Here is a 21,756-nt window from a genome sequence, read left to right as displayed (position 1 = left end):
CCTTAGTTTTTCAGACAGTTAGACTAGAATTACTTTAGGACGTTACTCGATATGTAATGTAGGCTTGGGGCAGGTATGGTACATTTGGGATCCACTGATTCACCCTCCTTAATACTACACATACGTTTTGGTTCCACTTCTCAATCATTCTTCTGTTATTCCTTTTTTTTTCTCCTTTATTGATTTTTCAGATGGGGTATGATTTTCTTTTTGCTTTTCGTTTATTCTCTTTTCTTTTCAAGTTTTTTATTTTTACTTTTCTTTTTTTTCTACCACACCCAACTTACCTTTTTTTTTACATAAACACCTTTTTGCATATCCAATTCTAACTACGCACATCTATGATAACCACCCTTAAGTTAGGTGATTTGCTTGAATTAAGGTGCACAATGTTTAAGGAGGGACCAGGGCCAAAACAGGTTCATTGTAATCAATTTGGGAAGGTGAAAAGGTGAAAACCAAGAAATAGGTCAATGTAAGCTCAAATCAGGAATCAAGGGATACTTATTCACATTTGGACGGTTATTTAGGCTAAGAGTGAACTAAGTAAAAAATGGCTTATGATCATATCCTAACCAACTATCCTACAACCTAGGCAAGACTAATTGGAAAAGTTCTGAATTAAATGCATAAAGAAAACTTGGTAAGTACCTCACACACACATGGTGCAGGGTTACATTATCAACTACTACCTATCCGGTTCATGCAATGCTAAGTTATGATTATTTTGTCCTTAATCCTAATGCCATGACAAGATTTCTAATAGTCACACAGATATCTACATCACACAGTTCACAAAAAATAATTTTAGGGGGGTATCATTTTTTCAAAACACTTAAGTACAAACAAAACAAGTCAACTGCCCTTAGGTTCCTCACTTTTCTCCTAAGTAAACACAAACAATACATAACATAAATAACGACACAAACATAACCTAAGCATGCCAATTCTACTAGGATAACATAGCCGACAAAAAAAGAAATATGATAAGAGAAACCCTCGATTGTGGTTTAGACCACCCCATCTAAAGACTATGCACTGTCCCTAGTACATAACTACAATATAAAAACAAGGGATAAAGACATATTTGGGATGCTCTAGGCGTCCGAATTTGACTCACCCCAATCTGGGACATGACGTTGGCTCAATTGGAGAAGGTGGTGGTAATGCGTGACTAGAGAAGGCATCCACTATCATTTTGACATGCCTCTGCTCATCAACATAACGCGACACAACCAAATCGTGAGTTGCCCTTTTCAGGGCATAATCTATAGTTGGATCTTGTAACTCATCCTCTTGACCTCTTTTGGACCCAACAATCGGGAATGCCTCATCATCCACAAAGAAATCAAATATCACAGTAGAAGCTCGGGGTAATGGCTTCGTAAAATCTAGAATGACTGGAGGGATGATCAAAATATGGTTCTTACATAATGATCAGACCTCTTAACGTAGTATAAACCATCTCCTTGCGTAGGCCTAATAGGTTTGGTGCCTGGACCTCATATAGCCGTGCACTCATTCGAGTCTCAAATCTTCCTGATTCACCCTAAGTAAACTATACAAAGTGCAAATTCCAATGAAATTTATCATATGCATGTTTGCATCATCTGTCAGAAATCAGCAAACACACTCTTCAGATTAAGTAACTGAATCATAATATTTGTAATTTCAAACTTCACCCCTTGGAGAAACTCGAGAGGAATGATAGCTCCTATCTCAATAGGCTCAACATACCCCTAAATCTTTATTCGAATCATCAAACACTGGCAAGAATTGAAAATCTGGGGGTGGTTGAACTCTATATCTTCTAACTCTGTCTCTGTCAAGTACTGCTCGACACCTTTCTTCTTGTCTAGCTCTTTTCTCTTGAGTTGCACGATGGGCATTTGCTTGCCTCATATTCTCTTCAGCCAATAACTGAGCAGTGGTCTGTGCGACTGTTTCTTGAACACCATATGGAGGTTGCAGATTCAAGAGGTTCGAGTTATCTTGAACCCTATGCTCATGCTCTTTCATCTTATGATTCTGTCGTAAGGTCCACTCTAGCTGAATATCAAGTGGGATCAAAGGATTGCCTTGAATTCAGGTACTAGGCATACACCGGTGTACACCCCAAGAACAGTAGAAAATAAAAAATCAACACCTCAATCAATCAATTCGTAATTGTATTTCGCTGCAACGGTGCAAATATTTGATATAGATCAAATTACACCTCCAAGAAAGTATAATGCAGCCTCTATCAAATAAAAAATCCAACAAAGGCTGGAATCAAACCTACAGGGAATAAGACGAATTTCTGCCAAGAACTTGCTAATATAGTTGAAAAGTATTTTGTAGTAACAGTAAGAGTAGTAATAAATCTTGAATACTTTAGGTTGAAATCAATATGAGACAAATACTAGGACTGTGTTTCTCCTAATTTTCTAACTCGGTAGACTTATCGTGCTCATCAAACTATCTTGATGATTGCATGCAGAATCTAACAAGTTATGTACCACCAACTATCTCTCGATACACTTTGGTGAATTTCACCCATCTCCTCTCAATCTTAGAGTGTCGCATTACTAAATCTTGTCATGGATCCTAGATTAACTATCTCTGTTCGGTCTCAAGTTAATTAAATAAAGGTTGGTAGCTTCAAATTATTATTGTGATATTCTTTTCCTAATCTCAATCTCTCTCTCGAGTTAGTATCAAACACATGCTGGTTTTTAGCGTCTGGAATTGTTAAAAAATAGTCAATACAAATAAAACCACTATACATGCATAAAAATCGATCAAGAAAGACTTTTCACTTCATCTACTTTGTTATTCCATCAAGGTTCCCACAACCCTAGTTAAGAGGTTTAGTCGCTCATGTTTGCAAGAACACCAAAAGAATTCATAATAGAAAGCATATGAATAATCTCACAAATAAATTAAGAATGAAAACCAGAATATCAAATTAATTTAAAAGTGTAATAGTCAAGAACAAGAATTCCAAGATCACAGGTGTATCTCAGAATCAATATATAGTTGTAAGTATAAAATGTTCGTAAACTAATAACAAATCATCAATAGGGTATTTATAGGATACATCAGAAACCTAAAAATCCTAACCAAAATAAAATTGGAAAATTACGTCGGCACCTATCTACGAACCCACTTATGAGCCATAGGTACTACTTACAGATCCTAGATGGGTTTGTAGGTCTCAAATCAATCAACAGCCTTCAAATCACCCATCCACGAGGGTCGTAGGTTCCACTTACATCCCATGGGTGGCCTTAGTAACTCTCAGAGAAAACTCTAACTTTTAGAACTTTCTTCTGGCATTTACAGGGCCACTTACGATAGGCGTAAATACAACCTACGACCCGTAATAGGTCCGTAAGTGGCCTTCCCAGCTACACTTCATCTATTTTTCGTTCTTTTACTCCTAGAACCATTTTCTTGTAATGCAAACACAAAAACACATTACATCTAACAAAAAGAACCTAAGTACTTGCATAAATTTTGGTCTTAAGCATCGAAAGTTCCATGAAACCATGACACATCAGTCCGTTTCTCCTCCTCATCCTTATACTCTAGCAACTTTGCATACACCACCTTTTTAGCGTCACTTTCCTTGGATGCCCCCATTCCATCACCAATCCCTAAATGCCCACCAAAGTCAGCTCCCGACACTTCCAGCACCTCTCGTGTTGCCACCCTAATGCAGCTAACAGGCCTATCCTACATATTGTTCACATCCTCACTTCTCCTCTATCTCCTGGGCATTGAACTATCCCATTTGATCCTTGGTAGTCTATGCATGATCCTCTTCTTTCTCATCTTCTTGATCTTCAAATCCGTTGTCAGGAGGTTATGTTAAGTTGTGGGAATTCTCACTTGACAGAACCTTGCAATCCTTACAGAGACCTCTATTATCCTTCCTAATGAACAAGTAATTTATCTGAGTCTGAATTATCATACTCCGAATCATCACCAAATATTTCTCTTTCTTTGAGAAACTTGAATGGACTACCACTAACCCAAAATCTTGTATTATAATAACCTACAACACGATAGAAGACAATAGCTAATAACCATCCAAACAAAGCTTGTTTTTGACAAATATTTAGCATTTTGAATAATAGGTTTGAGAGGATTATCATCTTAGTTATTATCTTCTTTTGACTCTATGCTGAATGAGTACATAATGGTATATACTTTTAAGAAAGGCCAAACCCATACGCAAACCCCTTAAGTACACATGATTTTTCAGTTAGACACCTCAAGTGGACATTGTTCCATTTTGACACCTCAAATGGACTTCAAGTGTGCCACTTTGGCACCTTTTTTCATAATTAAAAGAAAACTTGGGTGCGTGTATTTCAATCCATACACATGGATTTTGCACACCAATTAAAACGTGCCACTTAGCAGTAGCTTTCCATGTCATCCTAATCCACTAAAAGGGGGAAAGCAAAGGAAATGCCAAATTAGTTTCCAAAATCCGATTGAAACCATAAACTTTCCCCTTTGTACATTTTGTCATTTTTTCAATCTTTCTTCGATTCATCTATTAATGTTAGTGATTTGTAACTATTTACGGTGTATTTTTCAGGTAAAATACTTGCATAAAAGTGCTAATTCATTTTCAGTGACGAGTTTAAAGAAATCTAGTTTACTTGAAGAAATTGAAGGTCAAACTAAACTTTTTCTTTAAGTTTATATTTTCCTGGCTATTTGAACTGTTTCTCACTTGAAATTATAGTGTTGGGTTGAATTTATCGTTTTAGATTTTTTTTTGTAATTTTTGTGATTTCAGTTATAAGTTATGGATTTTCTTTGTTGCTTTTTTGGGAATTTTACTGATATAGGGTTTATGTTGGAGATTTCAGTGATAATATAGGGTTATTTTGGTACTTTTTAATTTAAAGTTATTTTGGATATTTTTTTTACAGAATCTTTGGGGATTTGTTACAAAAAATGGACAACTATATTTTGACATGTTTTCATCACGGGGGAACAATTGTATCTAACCCTAATCTTAGTTATAAATATGAGGTAGATATCTTTGTTGTTGCCATTGATAAAGACCATTTTAGTCTTGTTGAATTTCTTTCCTACACCAAAGATCTTGGGTACTCAAAAGTTAAGGAGTTCTATTATCAACATATAGATGGTGATGGTTTAGTTCAAATCACTTCTAATGGTCAATTACTGGAATTTGTAAAAGAGTTAAAAGATGGTGATGAGCTTGATATGTATATTTTTCATGACATTGATGAAGATATTGATATTGTGGAAAATATTTTGCCTCTTTTAGTAGGGCCACAGTCTAATGATGAAGTTGATATAGGCAGTGATGAGAATGAAAATAGAAGTCTTAATGAAGATCTGAATGGTGATGAAACAGATCTTCCCAGTAGTGAATCAGATCTGAATGGTGATGATATCCTTGATGAGGATGATTCAGACATTGATAAAGAGTTGAGAGCCTTTAGGGATGAAAGTAGAAGCAAAAAAAAATCAAAGAAAAAAATCCAAAGCAAGAGAAGAAATACCAATAGGTGAAACTGGTATTGATAAAGGTTTTTAAGACATTGGAAGGAATAAGAAAGATATGTAGGTAGATTAGGAGGTGATGAAGAGTATATTAATAGTTCAGACTGTGATAGTATTGATAGCACTGATTTGTTAGATGAGGATGCTGTTATTGGTGTTTATTTTCCAAGAAGAAGAAGAAGTAAGAAAGTCAGATTTGATGATGATTGTGTTGTTGTTGTTTTTGAACTTGGTATGATTTTTAATGGTCCTAAGAAATTTAGAAAAGCTTTAGGGAGGTATGCAGTGAAAAATAGAGTTTAGATTATCTTAAGACCTAATGAAGCTCATAGAGTGAGGGCTAAGTGCAAATTCAAGACAAAATGCAAGTGGTTGTGTTATGGTGCACTTGACAAAAACTCTGGTAATTTTTTGATTAAGAATTATAATCCAGTGCATAAGTGTACATCATCAAACAAGAATAAGATATGTACAAGTAAGTTTGTTGCTGATAGATTCAAGGATGGAATAAGTAAACAACCATCTTTGAAAATTTGAGAAATACATGAATTGTGCAAAGAAAATTGGGATTATATGTGGGTAGAACAATCTGTTACAAGGCAAAGTTACAGGTCCTAAGAAAGACCATGGGGGACTGGAACTTGGAATTTGCAAGATTATGTGATTATGGTAAGATGATCAAACAAACCAATCCTGGCAGTTTGTTTGGCTGAGAATGGACAGTGAAACTGTCCCAAGTAAAAATCTGTTTGTTTATTTCTATGTGTGTCTTGATGCATTGAAAAAAGGGTGGATGGAGGGATGTAGAAGAATTATAGGGTTTGATGGATGTTTCTTAAAGGGTGCTTGTAAGGGTGAACTTCTAGTTGCAGTTAGGAAGAATGGAAACAATCAGATATTTCGTATCGCCTGGGCTGTTGTGGACAAGAAAACCAAACATAGTTGAAGTTTTTTTGTCAACTACTTGAAATAGGATCTGCAGTTGGGTATTAGAGCAGGTCTTACTGTGATGGGTGATATGCAAAAGGTAATATTTGATATTTTTTTAACTGTCAATTAATTATAAAATAGAATTTCTTTGTCAAGTACCTTAACTATTTTTATTGTATGTAGGGTTTTCATGCTGCTGTTCTTGAATTGTTACCCAATGCTAAAATTATAAGATGTGCTAGACACATCTGGGCTAACTGGAGTCAAGAGAGGAAGGGAGAAGAGAGAAAAAAAAACAGTTTTGAAATGCTTAAAGGAAAGTTTTGAAGTAAAATTCAAAGAAAAACTTGATTACATGAACCAACTTGGTACGAAAGGTAATGATATCATTGGTGATTTACTGCATTATCCTAGGGAATCATGGGTTAGGGCATTCTTTAAAGAGCATTGTAAGTCTGATGTTGTTGAGAATAACATGTGTGAGACATTTAATTCATGGATCGTAGTCCCATACATAAATCTATCATTACCATGTTGGAGGAGAAAAATCATGAGTAGAACTATGGATATGATTAAGTTTTCCAATACTTAGATATGTGATATTGCACCTATGACTAGACTTATTTTGGAGTAGAATAAGGATAGGTCTAGGGCTTGCAAGATGCTTTGGAATGCTGATGTTGGATTTGAGGTTGGAGAAGGAGAGTATAGGCATACTGTGAACTTGAATAATAGGTCATGTATTTGTAGAACTTAGCAGTTGAGAGGCATTCCTTGCCAACATGTCATTTAAGCGTTGTATCATGTTGAAAAAGAGCCTGAACCTTATGTGGAACATTGGTATAAGAAGGAAACCTTCTTGAAGGCTTATAATCACTTTATCCAACTAATATCCAATATGAAGATGTGGCCTGAGATAAATAATCCAAAGATTGAGCCCTCTCAACCTAAAAAAAAAAAATGCCTGGTAGACCTACAAAAAATAGAAAGAAAGGCAAAGGGGAACCAGTAAAGAAATCTGAAAAGATGTCCAAAAAAGGTGGAAAAATAACATGCTCCAAGTGTCATCAACAAGGCCATAGCAAAAGATTTTGCAAGGTAAATCACTCACTTTTATTTGATTTTAGAACTTTATTTTTTAGTTTGATTTTATAACTTATTAACTAGTATGCTATAATTTTATAGATTCTTGATCCCAATGCACAATCACATAGCCAAGGATTTCAGTTTAGTGGTCAAAGTTCACAAGGAAGTTGCCAACCTAAATGCTCAAGCCAACCTGCACCTTCAACCTCAAAAAAATCAGCATCATGTAGCTCAAGTCAACCTGTACCTTCAACCTCAAAAAAATCAGTATCATGTAGCTCAAGTCAACCTGTATCTTCAACTACAATTTGTGGTGATACAAGCAGAGTTAGAAGATTGAAAGAAGCTACAACGTCTACCTTTTGTGGTGAAACAAGAATTCCTGTTATAGAAGGAATCAAGAGTCAACTACCTTCTAGAAGCAGAGTAATTATTGGGCAGAAAAGGGGAAGAGTTGGAACCACAAAGGATGTTGCTGAAGGTGGATCAAAAAGGTCAAACAATGTTGGATTTGGGATCTTTGTTACTGAAGATAGATCAAAAAGGTCAAACAATGTTGGATTTGGGATCTACACTAGTGCTTGCTGAAGGTGGATCAAAAAGGTCAAACAATGTTGGATTTGGGATCTACACTAGTGCAAGGGGAACCCAAATACTGAATGTAAGTTAACTCACATTATTTCTTTGAAAATAAAGAGAATATATAAAATGTTTATTGATCCTTCTTTTTTCTTCAAAAAATAGCCTGGGACATCAAGTTAAAGAAACCTACAAAGTGGTACAACTTACAAGGATGCAAGTTCTACAGGAGTTGATGTTGGTTATAAGCCTAGAGGTTTGAAATGGAAAAACAAAGATGCTGTCACTACTATTCAATTGTAGCAGCTGGCCAACAAAAAGAAGACGAAGTAGTCAAGAAGAAGTATTTTAGTCCGATGTAGCATGTTCTGATTCTATTATGTAATTTGCAGTACCAAACAATCAATTTAGTTATTGAAGTAAACATTCTGGTTCTTTGGTTTTTGAAACTTGTAAATTCAGGTTCTTTAAGTAGTATCATGCAAACTTTGAGCTCCAATATGGAGCATGTTTTTTGGATTATTAATTAGTGTTAACTGAAGCTCAATATGAAGCATATTTATAAACTTCTTGTTGGTGTTTCTTTGAGCTTAATATGGAGCATATTTATTAACTTGTTGGTGTTTGTTTGCGCTCAGTTTGGAGCGTATAGCTGAAGTTGTTGCTGTTGCGTTCAGCTCTATATAGAGTGTATAGATGAAGTTGTTGGTGTTGTTTTCAGCTCAATAAAAGCGTATAAGTTAGTCGTTGTTGGTGTTGATATCAGCTCAATATGGAGCGTATAACTTGGTTGTCTGTTTTTGTTTTGTTACTAATGGAAGTACTGAGAAGAAACTACAAGGTACTTGCTGTTCAGGACTTAAAATGGTGTTGAAAACTGTTGTTGAGTGTCTCTATGAAGGCTTTAACATTGCAGCTGTTCAGGACTAATGCTGCAGCTGTTCAGGACTAACTGATTTGTTCAGGACTAATGCTTCAGCTTCTCCTGCTCTTTCTCCAGTTGCTGGATCAACAACCATCTCAGTAGGTGCTCCAAATTTTCCCAGCATTCCATACACAGCAACTCTTGAAGAATGGGAATGAATAATTCCATGCAACTTTAAAACATACAAAGAATCGCAACAGACAACAAAAGCTAAAAGTACATATAAAACATTTCATTTCATCAAAATGTAACATTCTTACAATACCAACATTACATCAACAAACGAAACCTAACAAGAAGAAATTTAAGTCATTTTGCAACTTCAACACTTGGAAGGCAATCATAACTTCAAGGCCATCAAAACTTCAATGCCAAACTTCAACAATTTGGCTTTAATGTCCATATTCCTCACAACAACAAACAAGTAGCAACGACACCAACAATATTATATCTTCTAGCTCGATTTTCTTTATCTTTTAACTTTCTTCAACAAACCCCAAATCACCCTATTTGCTTGTGAAGAGTGCCGTTCTTCATACAAATCAAAGTAATCACACCCGTTTCATTTCTACAAAATTAATAACAAAAATAATTACAAAATCAATAATTAATCGACTTATTAAGTTAAGAAGTAAAAAACATTATCTTCGAATTTTTACACGTAAAAAATCTACGACCGGGATTTTGTTGAGTCCAAGAAGTCTTTAGTAATGCTTCATTACCACATTTACAATAGCGATAATCTTTTTCGCAAAAAGCCATGGACGGCGAGCTCGACATTGTCCAATTCAATTCGAATAAAATAAGAAAAAGTTTAAAACTTTGAAAAATTACACAAGAAGATGAAGAAGAGAGAAGTTTTTCAAAAAAAAATTCTAAAAAAGTCACAAATTAGGGTTAAAATTTGATTTGGGAATGAAGAAGAAGATGAAATATGGATATATTACCGTTGGGGGTCATTTATATGCCATATCAGCAAAACAGTAGGCTTCCACGTGCCTTTGCGGAGTGTTACGCACACGTTTTGTCAACAAGGCAAAAGGTGCCAAAGTGGCACACTTGAAGATCACTTGGAGATGTCAAAATGAAACAATGTCCACTTGAAATGTCTAACTGAAAAATCGTGCTTACTTTAAGAAGCTACGTATAAATTAGGCGTTTAAAAAAATACCAAAATTCATCACGTGAAAGAATACATCTGTCTTCTTCCAACCCAATAAAACCCAGAAAAGAAAATCCAATTGCCAGCAACAGCTCCCACTTCATTATTCACATGTTCATTGACCACCTACCCTTTAATTAATATATACACACACATTTATCATCACCATTTTCTTTCATAAATACACTCTTAAACCACAAAGTTATAAACACTTTGGGATCCAATAATTTACACTTACTAATCCCAAGAATCCCACTAATCTCTTCTTTGTAACTGAAAATTATAACTTGGGGTATTCCAAGAATCCCACTAGTCTCCTTTTCTAATCTCAAATTTTGTTGTTCCAAGTGAAAAATTTAGAACTTCGGGGTATCCCAAGAATCTTGAAAAATGAGTAGTTACAGGGTATGTGTATGTTTCACTAGAAAATTCAGGGTAACAGAGGCAGAACCACCAGCAGATGTGAAAGAAGCATTCAAGAAATATGCTGAAGGTGGAAATCAGATGAGTTCAGAACAGTTGTTGAAGTTCTTGATGGAAGTTCAAGGAGAAACCCAATTGAGTGTTGTTGATGCTGAAGGTATTGTTAGACCGATCCTTCAGAAAAGGCATCCCATTACTAAGTTAACCAGACAGGCTCTTGTTCTTGATGATTTTCATCATTACCTATTCTCTGCTGACCTTAATCCACCAATCAATTCTAAGGTAGTATTGTTGATTTTGTTGTTGTTGTTATTTGTTGTCTTGTACTTTGACTATGGTATGATTTTGTTGTAGTTACTGTCATGTTACTGCTGTCTTGTCCCATCTGCTATTTGCTGTACTTCTATTACTTTGTTTTCTGGTCTGCTTTGGACTATCTTTTTTCTTGGGCGGAGGGTCTATCGAAACAGTTTCTCTACCTTTGAGTCAAAGGTGAGATCTACGTACACTCAATCTTCCCCAGATACCGCTTTGTGGGTTACAGTTGGTATGTTGTTGTTGGTGTAGTTGGAGCTTTTGCCTTATTTAGAAAGAACTTAAGTTATGTGCACTGGTGACAAGAGGTGGCTGAGCAAATGGTAAGCATCCTCCACCTCCCATTCTAAGGTTGTGGGGAGCAAAAAGATGGGAGCAGGGGGGGGGTGTGTAAATGATACAAAGAAGAAGTTATGTGCACTGATAGAGCCAGTCAAATTGAACTGTGATGTGATAACTTGGAAATAGAGCCCGTCAAATTGAAAGTGACAGTGTCAATGTAGTATATAACTTCAATCCATTTGTGTAAGAACATAAAGTTTGAGACTTTGAGTGAGATTTCCCCTTTTGGGTAAAAAGTAAAAAGTAAAAGAAAAATCCCACTTCGTGGGACTACTGGGTATGTTGTTGTTGGTAAAAAAATATAAAAACGACTCTTGTCTAATGGATATCTAGGCTCTTGCATCTATGAATAATGTAGCGAAATGCGATACTTGGTGTGAACTGCAGAATCCCATGAATCATCCGGTCTTTGAACACTGGTTGCGTTCAAAGCCATTTGGCTGAGGACACGTCTGCCGGGGCATTAAGCTTTGCGTTGCCCAAAAAAGAAACATTCTCAAAAGAATTTCCCTTTTTGTGTGTTGAAAATTACTAGTACCTTTTATTAATTAAGCATCAAGTGAAATGTGTGCTTTTCACACAATGTTAACTTGCCAAGCTCTTATTCTTGGAAATCTTCATCACTATCTCTTCTCTGCTTACCTTAATCCCCCAATCAATTCCAAGGTAGTATTTTTGCTTTTGTTGTTGATGGATCTTTCGCCTTAATTAGAAAGAACTTTAGTTATGTGACTGATAGAGCCACTCAAATTGAAGTCTGACGTGATTACTTGGAAATAGAGCCAGTCAAAAATTGAAGTAACACTGTCAATTTTTATATATACCTTGAATCCATTGTGAAAAGAACATAAAATTTGAGACTTTGAGTGAGGTTCCCTTTTTTTGGCTAAAAGTGACTCTTGGCTAACAGATATCTCGGCTCTTGCTTCGTTGAGGAACATTGCGAAATGACATACTTGGTATGAATTGCAGAATCCTGCGAATCATTGAGTCTTTGAACACAGGTTGCGCCTAAAGCCATTAGGCCGAGGGTACGTCTGTCTGCGTTACCCGTTGTTTGGCCCAAAAAGAAACATTCTAAAAGGATTTTTTTCTTTTTGGGTGTTGAAAGTTGCTGCTACCTTTTGTTATTTAAGCATTATTTGAATTGTGTGCTTTTTATACAATGTTAACTTGCCAAGCTCTTATTATTGGAGATTTCCATCACTATCTCTTCTCTGCTGACCTGTATTCGCCAATCAATTTGAAGTTACTCTTGCTCTAATTGTTGGATCTTTTCTTATTTGGAAATGCATAAAGTTGATGACTTAGAGTGAATTTTCCCTTTCTGGGTTTCTGCCTTTCTGGGAGGTTGAAATTTAATAAAAAGGGAAGCTCGGTGCACTAAAGCTCCAGCTATGCGCAGGGTCCGGAGAAGGGCCCCACCACAAGGGTGAATTGTACATAGCCTTATCTTGCATTTCTGCCAGAGTTTGTTTCCAAGGCTTGAACCCGTGACCTCCTGGTCACATAGCAACAACTTTAGCAACTTTACCAGTTACTTCAAGGCTCTCCTTCAATACATTATCCTTATGGGAATTGGGATAGTCAAAATGTTGGAACTTTGAAACCTGATTATCTCTAATGATGTGGAGAGTGAGCAATGTGTCCTTATCTATTTTGGGTCTTTAATAAAGTAAAGAAGCTTGTCTAACTACAACCAGGAAAGTGGAGGGCATTCTTCAATAACATGATCAATAGCTAGGTCAGCACTTGAGTGTAGAGCTTCCGTGGACAAATATAGTGGAATGGATATAGATGATTCATATTGCCGAGTTCAAGTATATTGGAATAGAGGCGTAGTTGATTGTATGATTGATGTTTTGGTGTTGATTTCTCAGATGGTTGCTCAACTTATAGTTATTGTCTCAGAAAGTCACTTGGTTTATTGAAGAAAACTGGAATCAACAAGGAAGGTGACTTTCTGATGTAATAACTATTAGTTTAGTGACCATCTAAGAATCAACACTGTTGTTTTGTGCTTCTTGTAAGATCTTTGACTCATTAAATTTGTCTCTTTCAGGTTGTCCATGATATGAATGCTCCACTCTCCCATTATTATATATTCACTGGCCACAATTCTTACTTGACTGGAAATCAGTTGACGAGTGACTGCAGTGATGTCCCAATTATAAAGGCACTGAAAAAAGGTGTAAGGGTGATAGAGCTTGATATATGGCCAAATTCCGACAAGGATGACGTACACGTACTTCATGGAAGGTTTGTGTTTCTCCTGCCCGTTTTAGCATTTTGTTGAAGCCTAGTTATTAGAGTAGTCTGTCTCTGTCTCCTACCAAGTCTTTTCCCTGAATTTGTAGCCTAGACTCTCTGCGAACTTGGAAGGTTTGAAAGGTTGTATTGTCACTTTTCTAAATGCAAACCGTTCACCACACAAGGATTAACATTTTTATTGTGTGTGTGCTACATTTATGCTTGATTATGCTACGTTCTGGTGCTTGCATATGTAGACTCAACTGTAAAGTTTAGGACTTGTTAACTAAACAAACCCCTTTACTCCAACATCTGGGTGCACCTTCTCAAACTCCAGGTACAAGCTTTGCTAGCTTGAATTTCTTGCTCTTGGTATGAATGCAGGTTGTTCCAGATTATACTGCATTCATTCTCCATTTATCGGCACTGTTTTCAAGTTTATCACATTCATTCATCTGCTTACACACGAGTGTTGCTGACATAGATTTAATCTATAGAGCATGAGTAGAAAGGAACCGAATGGAACTAGTTGCTATCCTAATTCACTTGACTTACCCCAAAGCCAGATCAGAGGTGGCTTCCATTGTTTTCTCTTCTACTAGAAGCCAATCGAAATGAAGATTTTATATGGTCGTAGGTACTGAATTGGTTTATCTGCCTGACATGTGAGCCAGCAAATAAAAGACGGATTATTGTGGGGTTTTAATATGCTACTGGAATAGGTTGTATATGTACATGCTTTTGCTGACGGTAGAAAAGGTGGCATTGTGTAAGTCATTGGTTTTTGGATATACTACTACCCTCAGCTTTCACCAGTTAAATGAAAAGACATCAAGTTCTTCTGACGGCTGGTCCTTTTTTTATGGCGTTATTTTTTGTGCTTTTATTAGCAGCAGCAGTAGTTCAAGCGTCGCTAATTCAAGTAGTCATTAAACCCTGGACCCCTAGTGAAAGTCTTGTTGGTAATGTCAGCTTGTTTAGTAGATGTAGTGTCTAGAAACTTTGCATAATAGGCACCAAGGGTGTGGCCGAGTGGTTCATTGAAGTGGGTTGAGCACCATGTGGTCTCAGGTTCCAATTTCTAACAGAGACAAACACTAGGTGATTTTTTCCCATATGTCCTAGCCTTGGTGGACAGAGTTACCTGTTGGTGGTGGGAGGTGGCGGTATACCGTGGATTTAGTTGAGGTGCGCCCCAGCTGGCCCAGATACTACGATTATAAAAAAAAAGAACTTCGCATAATACGACCTTGAGAGTCCATAAACTTCTATAGAGTCAATCACTATATCGTGCAAGTATTATGCTATCTGCTACCTATTCCGCCTATTGTACTAAGCATGACTTATTATATCTGACAAAGCTAATGAGAAGCCTAGGTTTTTTGTATAATATTCTTCTTCTTTTTTCATTCAAGTATGGAAATTAATAGTTTAGGCTTAAAGGAGTTACTACAGTGAGTTGAAGTATAAACTTAATCTTCTTTAGAGTTTTACTGTTCTTGTGCTCAAAAGATGAAGCTCTGAATTGCTGTTGTGCTTAAGATTGGAGTTTTGGAGTTGAATGTACGTGGAGATTATTAAATCACTAAATGATTTGTTCGAACTCCCCACACTTTTAACATTCCATTCAAAATCTTTAAGGGCAAAATTTAGGGAAAATTGAGCCCTTGTTGGTTGTAATCTATTAGAGATTGCAGTATTTACATCCACTATTTCTCTTGATTATTTCCCAGAAATATTTGTAAGTTGTTTTTTTTGCAAAATGTAGGACAGCGACAACCCCTGTGGAATTAATAACATGTCTCAAGTCAATAAAAGAGCATGCATTTTCTGCTTCTCCTTACCCTGTTGTAATAACACTGGAAGATCATCTAACACCTGATCTTCAAGCTAAAGTGGCTCAGGTGAATTTCCAGTTCTTGCTGCTATGGCTTGTCTCACTTCAGTTGTGCCTGTTCCTCCTTTATTGGTTATTCAGATGTTCCTTTTTAATTTTTTACTTGTAGATGCTCACTGAAACATTTGGAGAAATGCTCTTTGTTCCTGAATCGGATAGTCTAAAGGAATGCCCTTCACCAGAAGAACTAAAACATCGTATTATCATTTCAACCAAACCTCCAAAAGAGTACCTTGAAGCCAGTGCTAGTGTTTGTAAAGACAGACGAAATAACTCAACGAGGTCAAAGGAATCTGAGGATGATGTATGGGGTTCTGAACCTTCTAGCTTGACAGCTGATCAAGAAGAAAATGAAAAGGTCTGCTGGAAGTGGAATTCTTCACCTATTCTCCTTGTATGGTCTAACATGCAACTACTCATGATTTGGATTCATTTTCTGCAGAGTGACAGTGATAAAAACTATGAAGATGACGATGAATCCATCCACAGACCACATGTTTCATCTGCTTATAAACGCCTGATTGCCATCCATGCTGGCAAACCCAAAGGTGGATTGAAGGAGGCATTGAAAATTGATCCTGATAAAGTAAGACGCTTAAGTTTAAGTGAACAGGCTCTCGAAAAGGCTGCTGAATCTCATGGAACAGATATTGTTAGGTTTGTATTTCAACATAACAAAGCAAGACTGTTGAGGTGGCTTTAAGCCGTCAGTGGAGTTGTCACGTTTTTATATCCTAATTTTATGCTGAATCTTTTACTAGGTTCACGCAAAGAAACATTCTAAGGGTGTACCCTAAAGGTACTAGGTTTAACTCATCCAACTACAAGCCACTAATTGGTTGGATGCATGGAGCCCAGATGGTTGCATTTAACATGCAGGTTCGGTTCTGAGTTTTCATTTGCTCACATTATACAGAGTTTTTTTGTGGTTGATGCTTTTTATTATTTGTTCAATGACATCTCATTCCATAAAGCGATGCTCATTCTTGATATATATGTTAAGCTCGTCACTATGCTATCCTGCACGTAGTGCTATTTAAGGCATATGAAATAAACTTTGGTTCCTTAAGTTGCATTTTAGGAGTTCTCAACCACACTCAGATAGTGCTTGATAGAACACAAGAACTGCAAAATCTGTGTCAAGTCAGTTCACATAGTGCTATTTAAGGCATATGAAATGAAACTTTGGTTCCTTAAGTTTTATTTTAGTAGTTCTCAACCACACTCAGATAGCGCTTGCTAGAATACAAGAACTGCAAAATCTGTGTGTCAAGTGAGTTGTGCTTCTTATCAGATATATGCTCGTTCAATATTCCGTCTAGCTTCATTAACATTCTTTGCCTCCTTCTGATAAGACTTGCCGGGATTATTTCTCTTTTCCAGCATTATTGGCTGTTATGCCTTGAACTGTAGAATAGATCTTGTCATTGTGGTATCCAATTCTAACCCAAAAATTGGATCATAAAAATAAGGAATCAAATTCTTACTTGGATTTCAAAAAAAAAAAAATTGTTACTTGGATTTCAAGTTCTCTAATTGAAATGCTACATCTGTGTTCTATTTCAGACTTGCTATTAGCTTATCACATTTGAACCGATATTTACAGATTTTACATATTGGAACTTCTGTAGATTTCTAACTGAAGCGAATCACGTATGAATTAACTGTGATAGGGATATGGTAGATCACTATGGTTGATGCACGGGATGTTCAGGTCAAATGGAGGTTGTGGCTATGTTAAAAAGCCTGATTTCCTGCTGAATGTTGGTCCTAATAATGAATTTTTTGATCCGAAAGCAAAGTTGCCAGTTAAGAAAACATTGAAGGTAAGCAATAGACTGTGAATACAACATTCTTTAATACGTGCGAGTACTTTACGCTCTCATTATTGGACAGGTGAAAGTATATATGGGAGATGGATGGCATTTAGATTTCAAGCAAACTCACTTTGATAGGTATTCGCCCCCAGATTTCTACACAAGGGTAAGCTGGTTGTGTTCTTTCATCGACACATTTCTTCCTTCTTTTCACTGTTTTTATGATGTCCTTAAAAGTTCAATCTCAACATGCATGGGCATGAAAAAGCTCATCAAATTGTATTGCTAGCTCATTATTCACATAATGATTTTCTCGATTAACCATGTTTGTTGTATGTTCTTTGGTTGGTTTTAATACGTTGAGATCTGTTCAATGGTATGCTTTTATCTATCAAAGATGCCAGATTAATTAGAGGCTGATGCAGCCGTAGTTGAATCCTGTAATTCTGTCAGAGTGAAAAATAGTAAAATCTCAACGAATACTAAATTTTGAATCCATAATTTCAGAAGTACAATGGATTCATGATAAGAACTTACAGGTTGCCCGTCAAATCTAAATCTTGAATTTGCATTTGTTTACAGGTAGGGATAGCTGGAGTTCCTGCTGATGAGATGATGAAGAAAACAAAGACTAGAGAGGACATGTGGTCGCCAGTTTGGGATGAAGAATTTACCTTCCCACTGACTGTACCAGAATTAGCTTTGCTGCGAATTGAAGTGCACGAATATGATATGTCAGAGAAGGACGATTTTGCAGGCCAAACATGTATACCTGTTTCGGAGTTGAAACCTGGTATACACACAGTTCCCCTCTGTGACAGAAAGGGTGAAAAATATAATTCCACGAGGCTGCTCATGCGCTTTGAGTTCATATAAGGGTTCTTTATTGTGTGTGCTTTTCGTGCTTTCGTCTTTTTGGATGTCGTCTGATGTTTGTTTACTTACATTCTAGGTGTTTGCAATAATGTCATTATGTTCTCTATTTCGAGAAGCTTGTATTGCAAAACAGATTTCCATGTGGCGTTGTAGTTTGTAGCTATAGGTCACAGGTTCGGGTCCGTGGAAGCATCCACTAATGTTTGCATTAGGTTTTGCTGTTTACAGCACCTCTTGGGGTGCGGCCCTTTCCCAGACCGTGCTAACGCAGAATGCTTTGTACGCCGGGCTGTCCTTTTTATGCCTGGCAGTTTGTACAGTATACAAGAAAATTTAAATTCTAAATCTGCCTTCGAGTAAAAGAAAATTTTAGTAGTGATTTTCAGACACGGAACTTGTAGTGTGCAGGCAGCAGGAAGGAGAATGTTCTTCAATTTTTCCATGCTCGGTCGTTCAAATATTTTGAAATTTATTTTCTCTAGGAAACAAACTCCATAACAAAATAAGGAAAATGACTTTCTCTTCATAAATATAGAAAAATTTAGTTCCGCTAGTGACATTTCATATTGAGTCCTCCCACCTTGCAACAGGAGAAAATTAAGTGGGAGGTGACAAAAAAGTCCTTGAATTAAAAATGGTGACAACTTTGATCAACTAAGATCAAAATTTTATTTAAATTGTGATTAAATGAATTAGGGGTGTAAAGTTTAATTTTTAATTTTTTTTAATTTTTTAAAAAGTCTTCAACTCCAAATTTCAAATTTTAGAGTTTTCCCCTTTTTCTTATCTTTCTTTGTTTTTTCTTTCTCCCCATCTTCTTCTTCTTTTTTTCTCTCTCTAGCGATATTTTTCTTCTTTTTTTTTTCTCTTTTCATTTCGTTCTTCCTTTTTTAATTTTCATAGACTATTTTTATGAAAAAAAAATTGAAAAGTTTGAGAAGAATTTTTTTGATTTCTTTTAAAAATTTGAGAAGAATTTTTTTGATTTCTTTTAAAAATCAATGAAGAAATAATTTAGCAAATTCAGCAACTACGAGAGTTGCTTCAGCAACAGTTGGTTTAGTAACTACAAGAGTTGGTTCAGCAACTACGAGAGTTGGTTCAACAACTACGAGAGTTGCTTCAGCAACTACGGTAATTGCTGCAACAACTACGATTAGTTGTTGTGTTACAATAACTGTCTAAGTTGCTGCAGGGATCTTTATGTAAATATGGAGTAAGGATCTTTGTGTAAATAATAAAATTTGAGGGTTTTAAAATTAGTGTCGTTAACACTAATCCTAAAATTATCACCTCTACTCAATATTTAAGACTTGTGCCACTCTTTTTTAGTTTTGAAACTTTTTTGTCACCCTTAATTAATTTATCCTTGCAACATGATCTCGGAATCAAAATAAGTCAAGATATGAATAAAGTGATCAAAATAAGTCACCCCTTAAATAAGTTATTAAAATAGACTAAACGTAATAAATTATTACATTTTATACCTTTTTATTAATGATTTGGTAACGAAAGTTATAGTAAAAACATTTTAGTAAACGTAATAATTTATTACGTTTTACACAAAAAAATTTAAAAAAATCAGTATATCATCCCATCGCCACCTTTATATCAAATCATTTATTACGTTTTAGAAAAAAGTTAATATATACATAAAAAATTTTATGGTGGAAGAGGTCCACCACGTCATAGTTGTAAGAGGGTGTCTTAGCGTTGTGGACCCCATCTATTTATTATTAATTCCCTCCAACCGTATCCACTATCATTCTCTCTCTTTCCACCTTATTTTTTTTTATAAATTTTCTCCACTTTATTGTTTTTTATTAATTTCTCAAGTTTTTTTTTTTTTACTTCCTCAATTTTAAATAATCGTCATTATTTTTGTGTGCAATTTTTCTTTAAAAATATTAATTACATTCTAAATTTCTCAAGTATTTCTCTCTTTTTTGTACTATATTGATATCTCTCCATATTTATGATTAAGAATAAAAATGAAAAAAAGAGTAAATATGAGTGTGTTTGATATGAAGAAAAATGTTTTCAAAAAAATATTTTTCTATTTTCTCTTATTCATTTGACTAAAAAATTTGAAAAATATTTTTCTTAAAAAAAAAATTCTTCAAACTAAGAAAATGACCTCCTTAATCAAAGTATGAAAAATAAGTTGTAATATTCCTATAATTATCAGAATTAATCGACTGCACCTAAAATAAAAAAATCCCATCCACCACCTACCATCCCACCTCCATTTTTTTTTAAATTCAATTTTTTTGTTACCTCGTACCCTATAATCTGACTCACGTCCCCCTATCAGATTCCCCCACCCCCACCCCCACACCCACCCTTCGCCAATTTTTATTTTTCATTTTAAGAAAAAGTTTTAGAGGTTTTTTTTTTTTTAAATAATGTTTTAATTTTTTTCTAGAAAATATTTTTTAAAAAACCCTGTGTCTCAATTATATTAAATAAAAAGTATTAAAAAATAAATATTTTTAGCAAGGACGATAACTAATTAAGAACGAGTAATTATGTCTTGATTTTATTAAATACCATGTATTAAGAAATATTTATTTTTAGTAAGGATGACAACTAATTAAGAATTTACGGGGAGTAATAAAACTAAAAGCGTAGAGACAACAACTAATCGATTTTCATAATTACCTAAACCATCATCACTTAATATACATTAGCCATGACATAGATAAACAAAAAAGTTAGTATAGATCAAAAGTGAACGTAGTAAACAACAAAGAGAAGTTATATTTTTCCTTAACAACAAACAGCAAAAACATAGTCAAGAACAAAATTTTCTTAATACTTGTTATTTAGTAAAATTAAGATATAATTATTTATTTATTTTCATCTTTAGTCTTAGTCATAAATCTGGAGAGATATCAATATAGTATAAAAAAGAGTGAAATACTTGAGAAATTTAGGCCTTGTTTGACCATAAAAATCATAATTTTTTGGAGTTGGAGTTGAAGTTGAAGTTGGAGTGGAGTTGTGTTTGGCCATAAATATAAATTAAAGTTATTTTTGAAATTTTGTGAGAGAAGTATGAGTGAAAAAAGTGAAAACAACTAAAACTTGTTTTAACTTTTTCAAATACAATTCCGAAAATGTATTTGAAATTTTCATGGTCAAACGCATCTTGTTTTCATTTTTTTCATTAAAGTAAAATAATTTTTAAGAAAAAAGGAAATAAGTTTTATGACCAAACGGCTAGTTAGAATGTAATTAATATTTAAAAAAAAAATTACACACAAAGATAATGACGATTATTAAAACTTGAGGAAGAATATTAAAGAAAACTTAAGAAATTAATAAAATAATAAAGAGGAGAAAATTTAAGAAAATAAGGAGGAAAGAGAGAAAATGATGGTAAATATGAGTTGAGGAAAGTAATAATAAATGGGTGAGATTCACCATGCTATGTGTCAAATTATGAACACCCTCTTACACTTATTATCTGGTGGACCTCTTTCACTATAAAATTTTTCTATATACGTGATATGATCAAAAGTTATCAAAAGTTACTATGAAATTAAGAAAGCATGTTGGTTGCTCCTGTGTTTTTTATTATATATATGTGTTTATACTAGTGTTTGGACGGAGAAAC

General features: G+C 35.1%; 1 protein-coding gene and 1 pseudogene across 1 annotated transcript; both read left to right on the top strand.

Moving 5' to 3' along the window:
• The first annotated feature begins 10,239 nt into the window (after positions 1 to 10,239).
• LOC107873421 (phosphoinositide phospholipase C 4) lies at positions 10,240 to 18,482 on the top strand. The gene is made up of 9 exons (XM_016720266.2): positions 10,240 to 10,922; positions 13,360 to 13,556; positions 15,316 to 15,451; positions 15,554 to 15,802; positions 15,887 to 16,101; positions 16,206 to 16,323; positions 17,118 to 17,270; positions 17,341 to 17,427; positions 17,844 to 18,482. Exons 1-9 carry the CDS (start codon positions 10,608 to 10,610, stop codon positions 18,135 to 18,137), a joined length of 1,764 nt encoding a protein of 587 aa, XP_016575752.2. The 5' UTR covers positions 10,240 to 10,607; the 3' UTR covers positions 18,138 to 18,482.
• On the top strand, positions 11,608 to 11,763 carry LOC124899839 (annotated as a pseudogene).
• Positions 18,483 to 21,756: the final 3,274 nt, after the last annotated feature.

This window comes from Capsicum annuum, chromosome 6, assembly GCF_002878395.1.
Source record: "Capsicum annuum cultivar UCD-10X-F1 chromosome 6, UCD10Xv1.1, whole genome shotgun sequence".
In the NCBI taxonomy this organism is placed as follows: Eukaryota; Viridiplantae; Streptophyta; class Magnoliopsida; order Solanales; family Solanaceae; genus Capsicum; species Capsicum annuum.
This window is presented reverse-complemented; position numbering and strand designations above follow the sequence as displayed.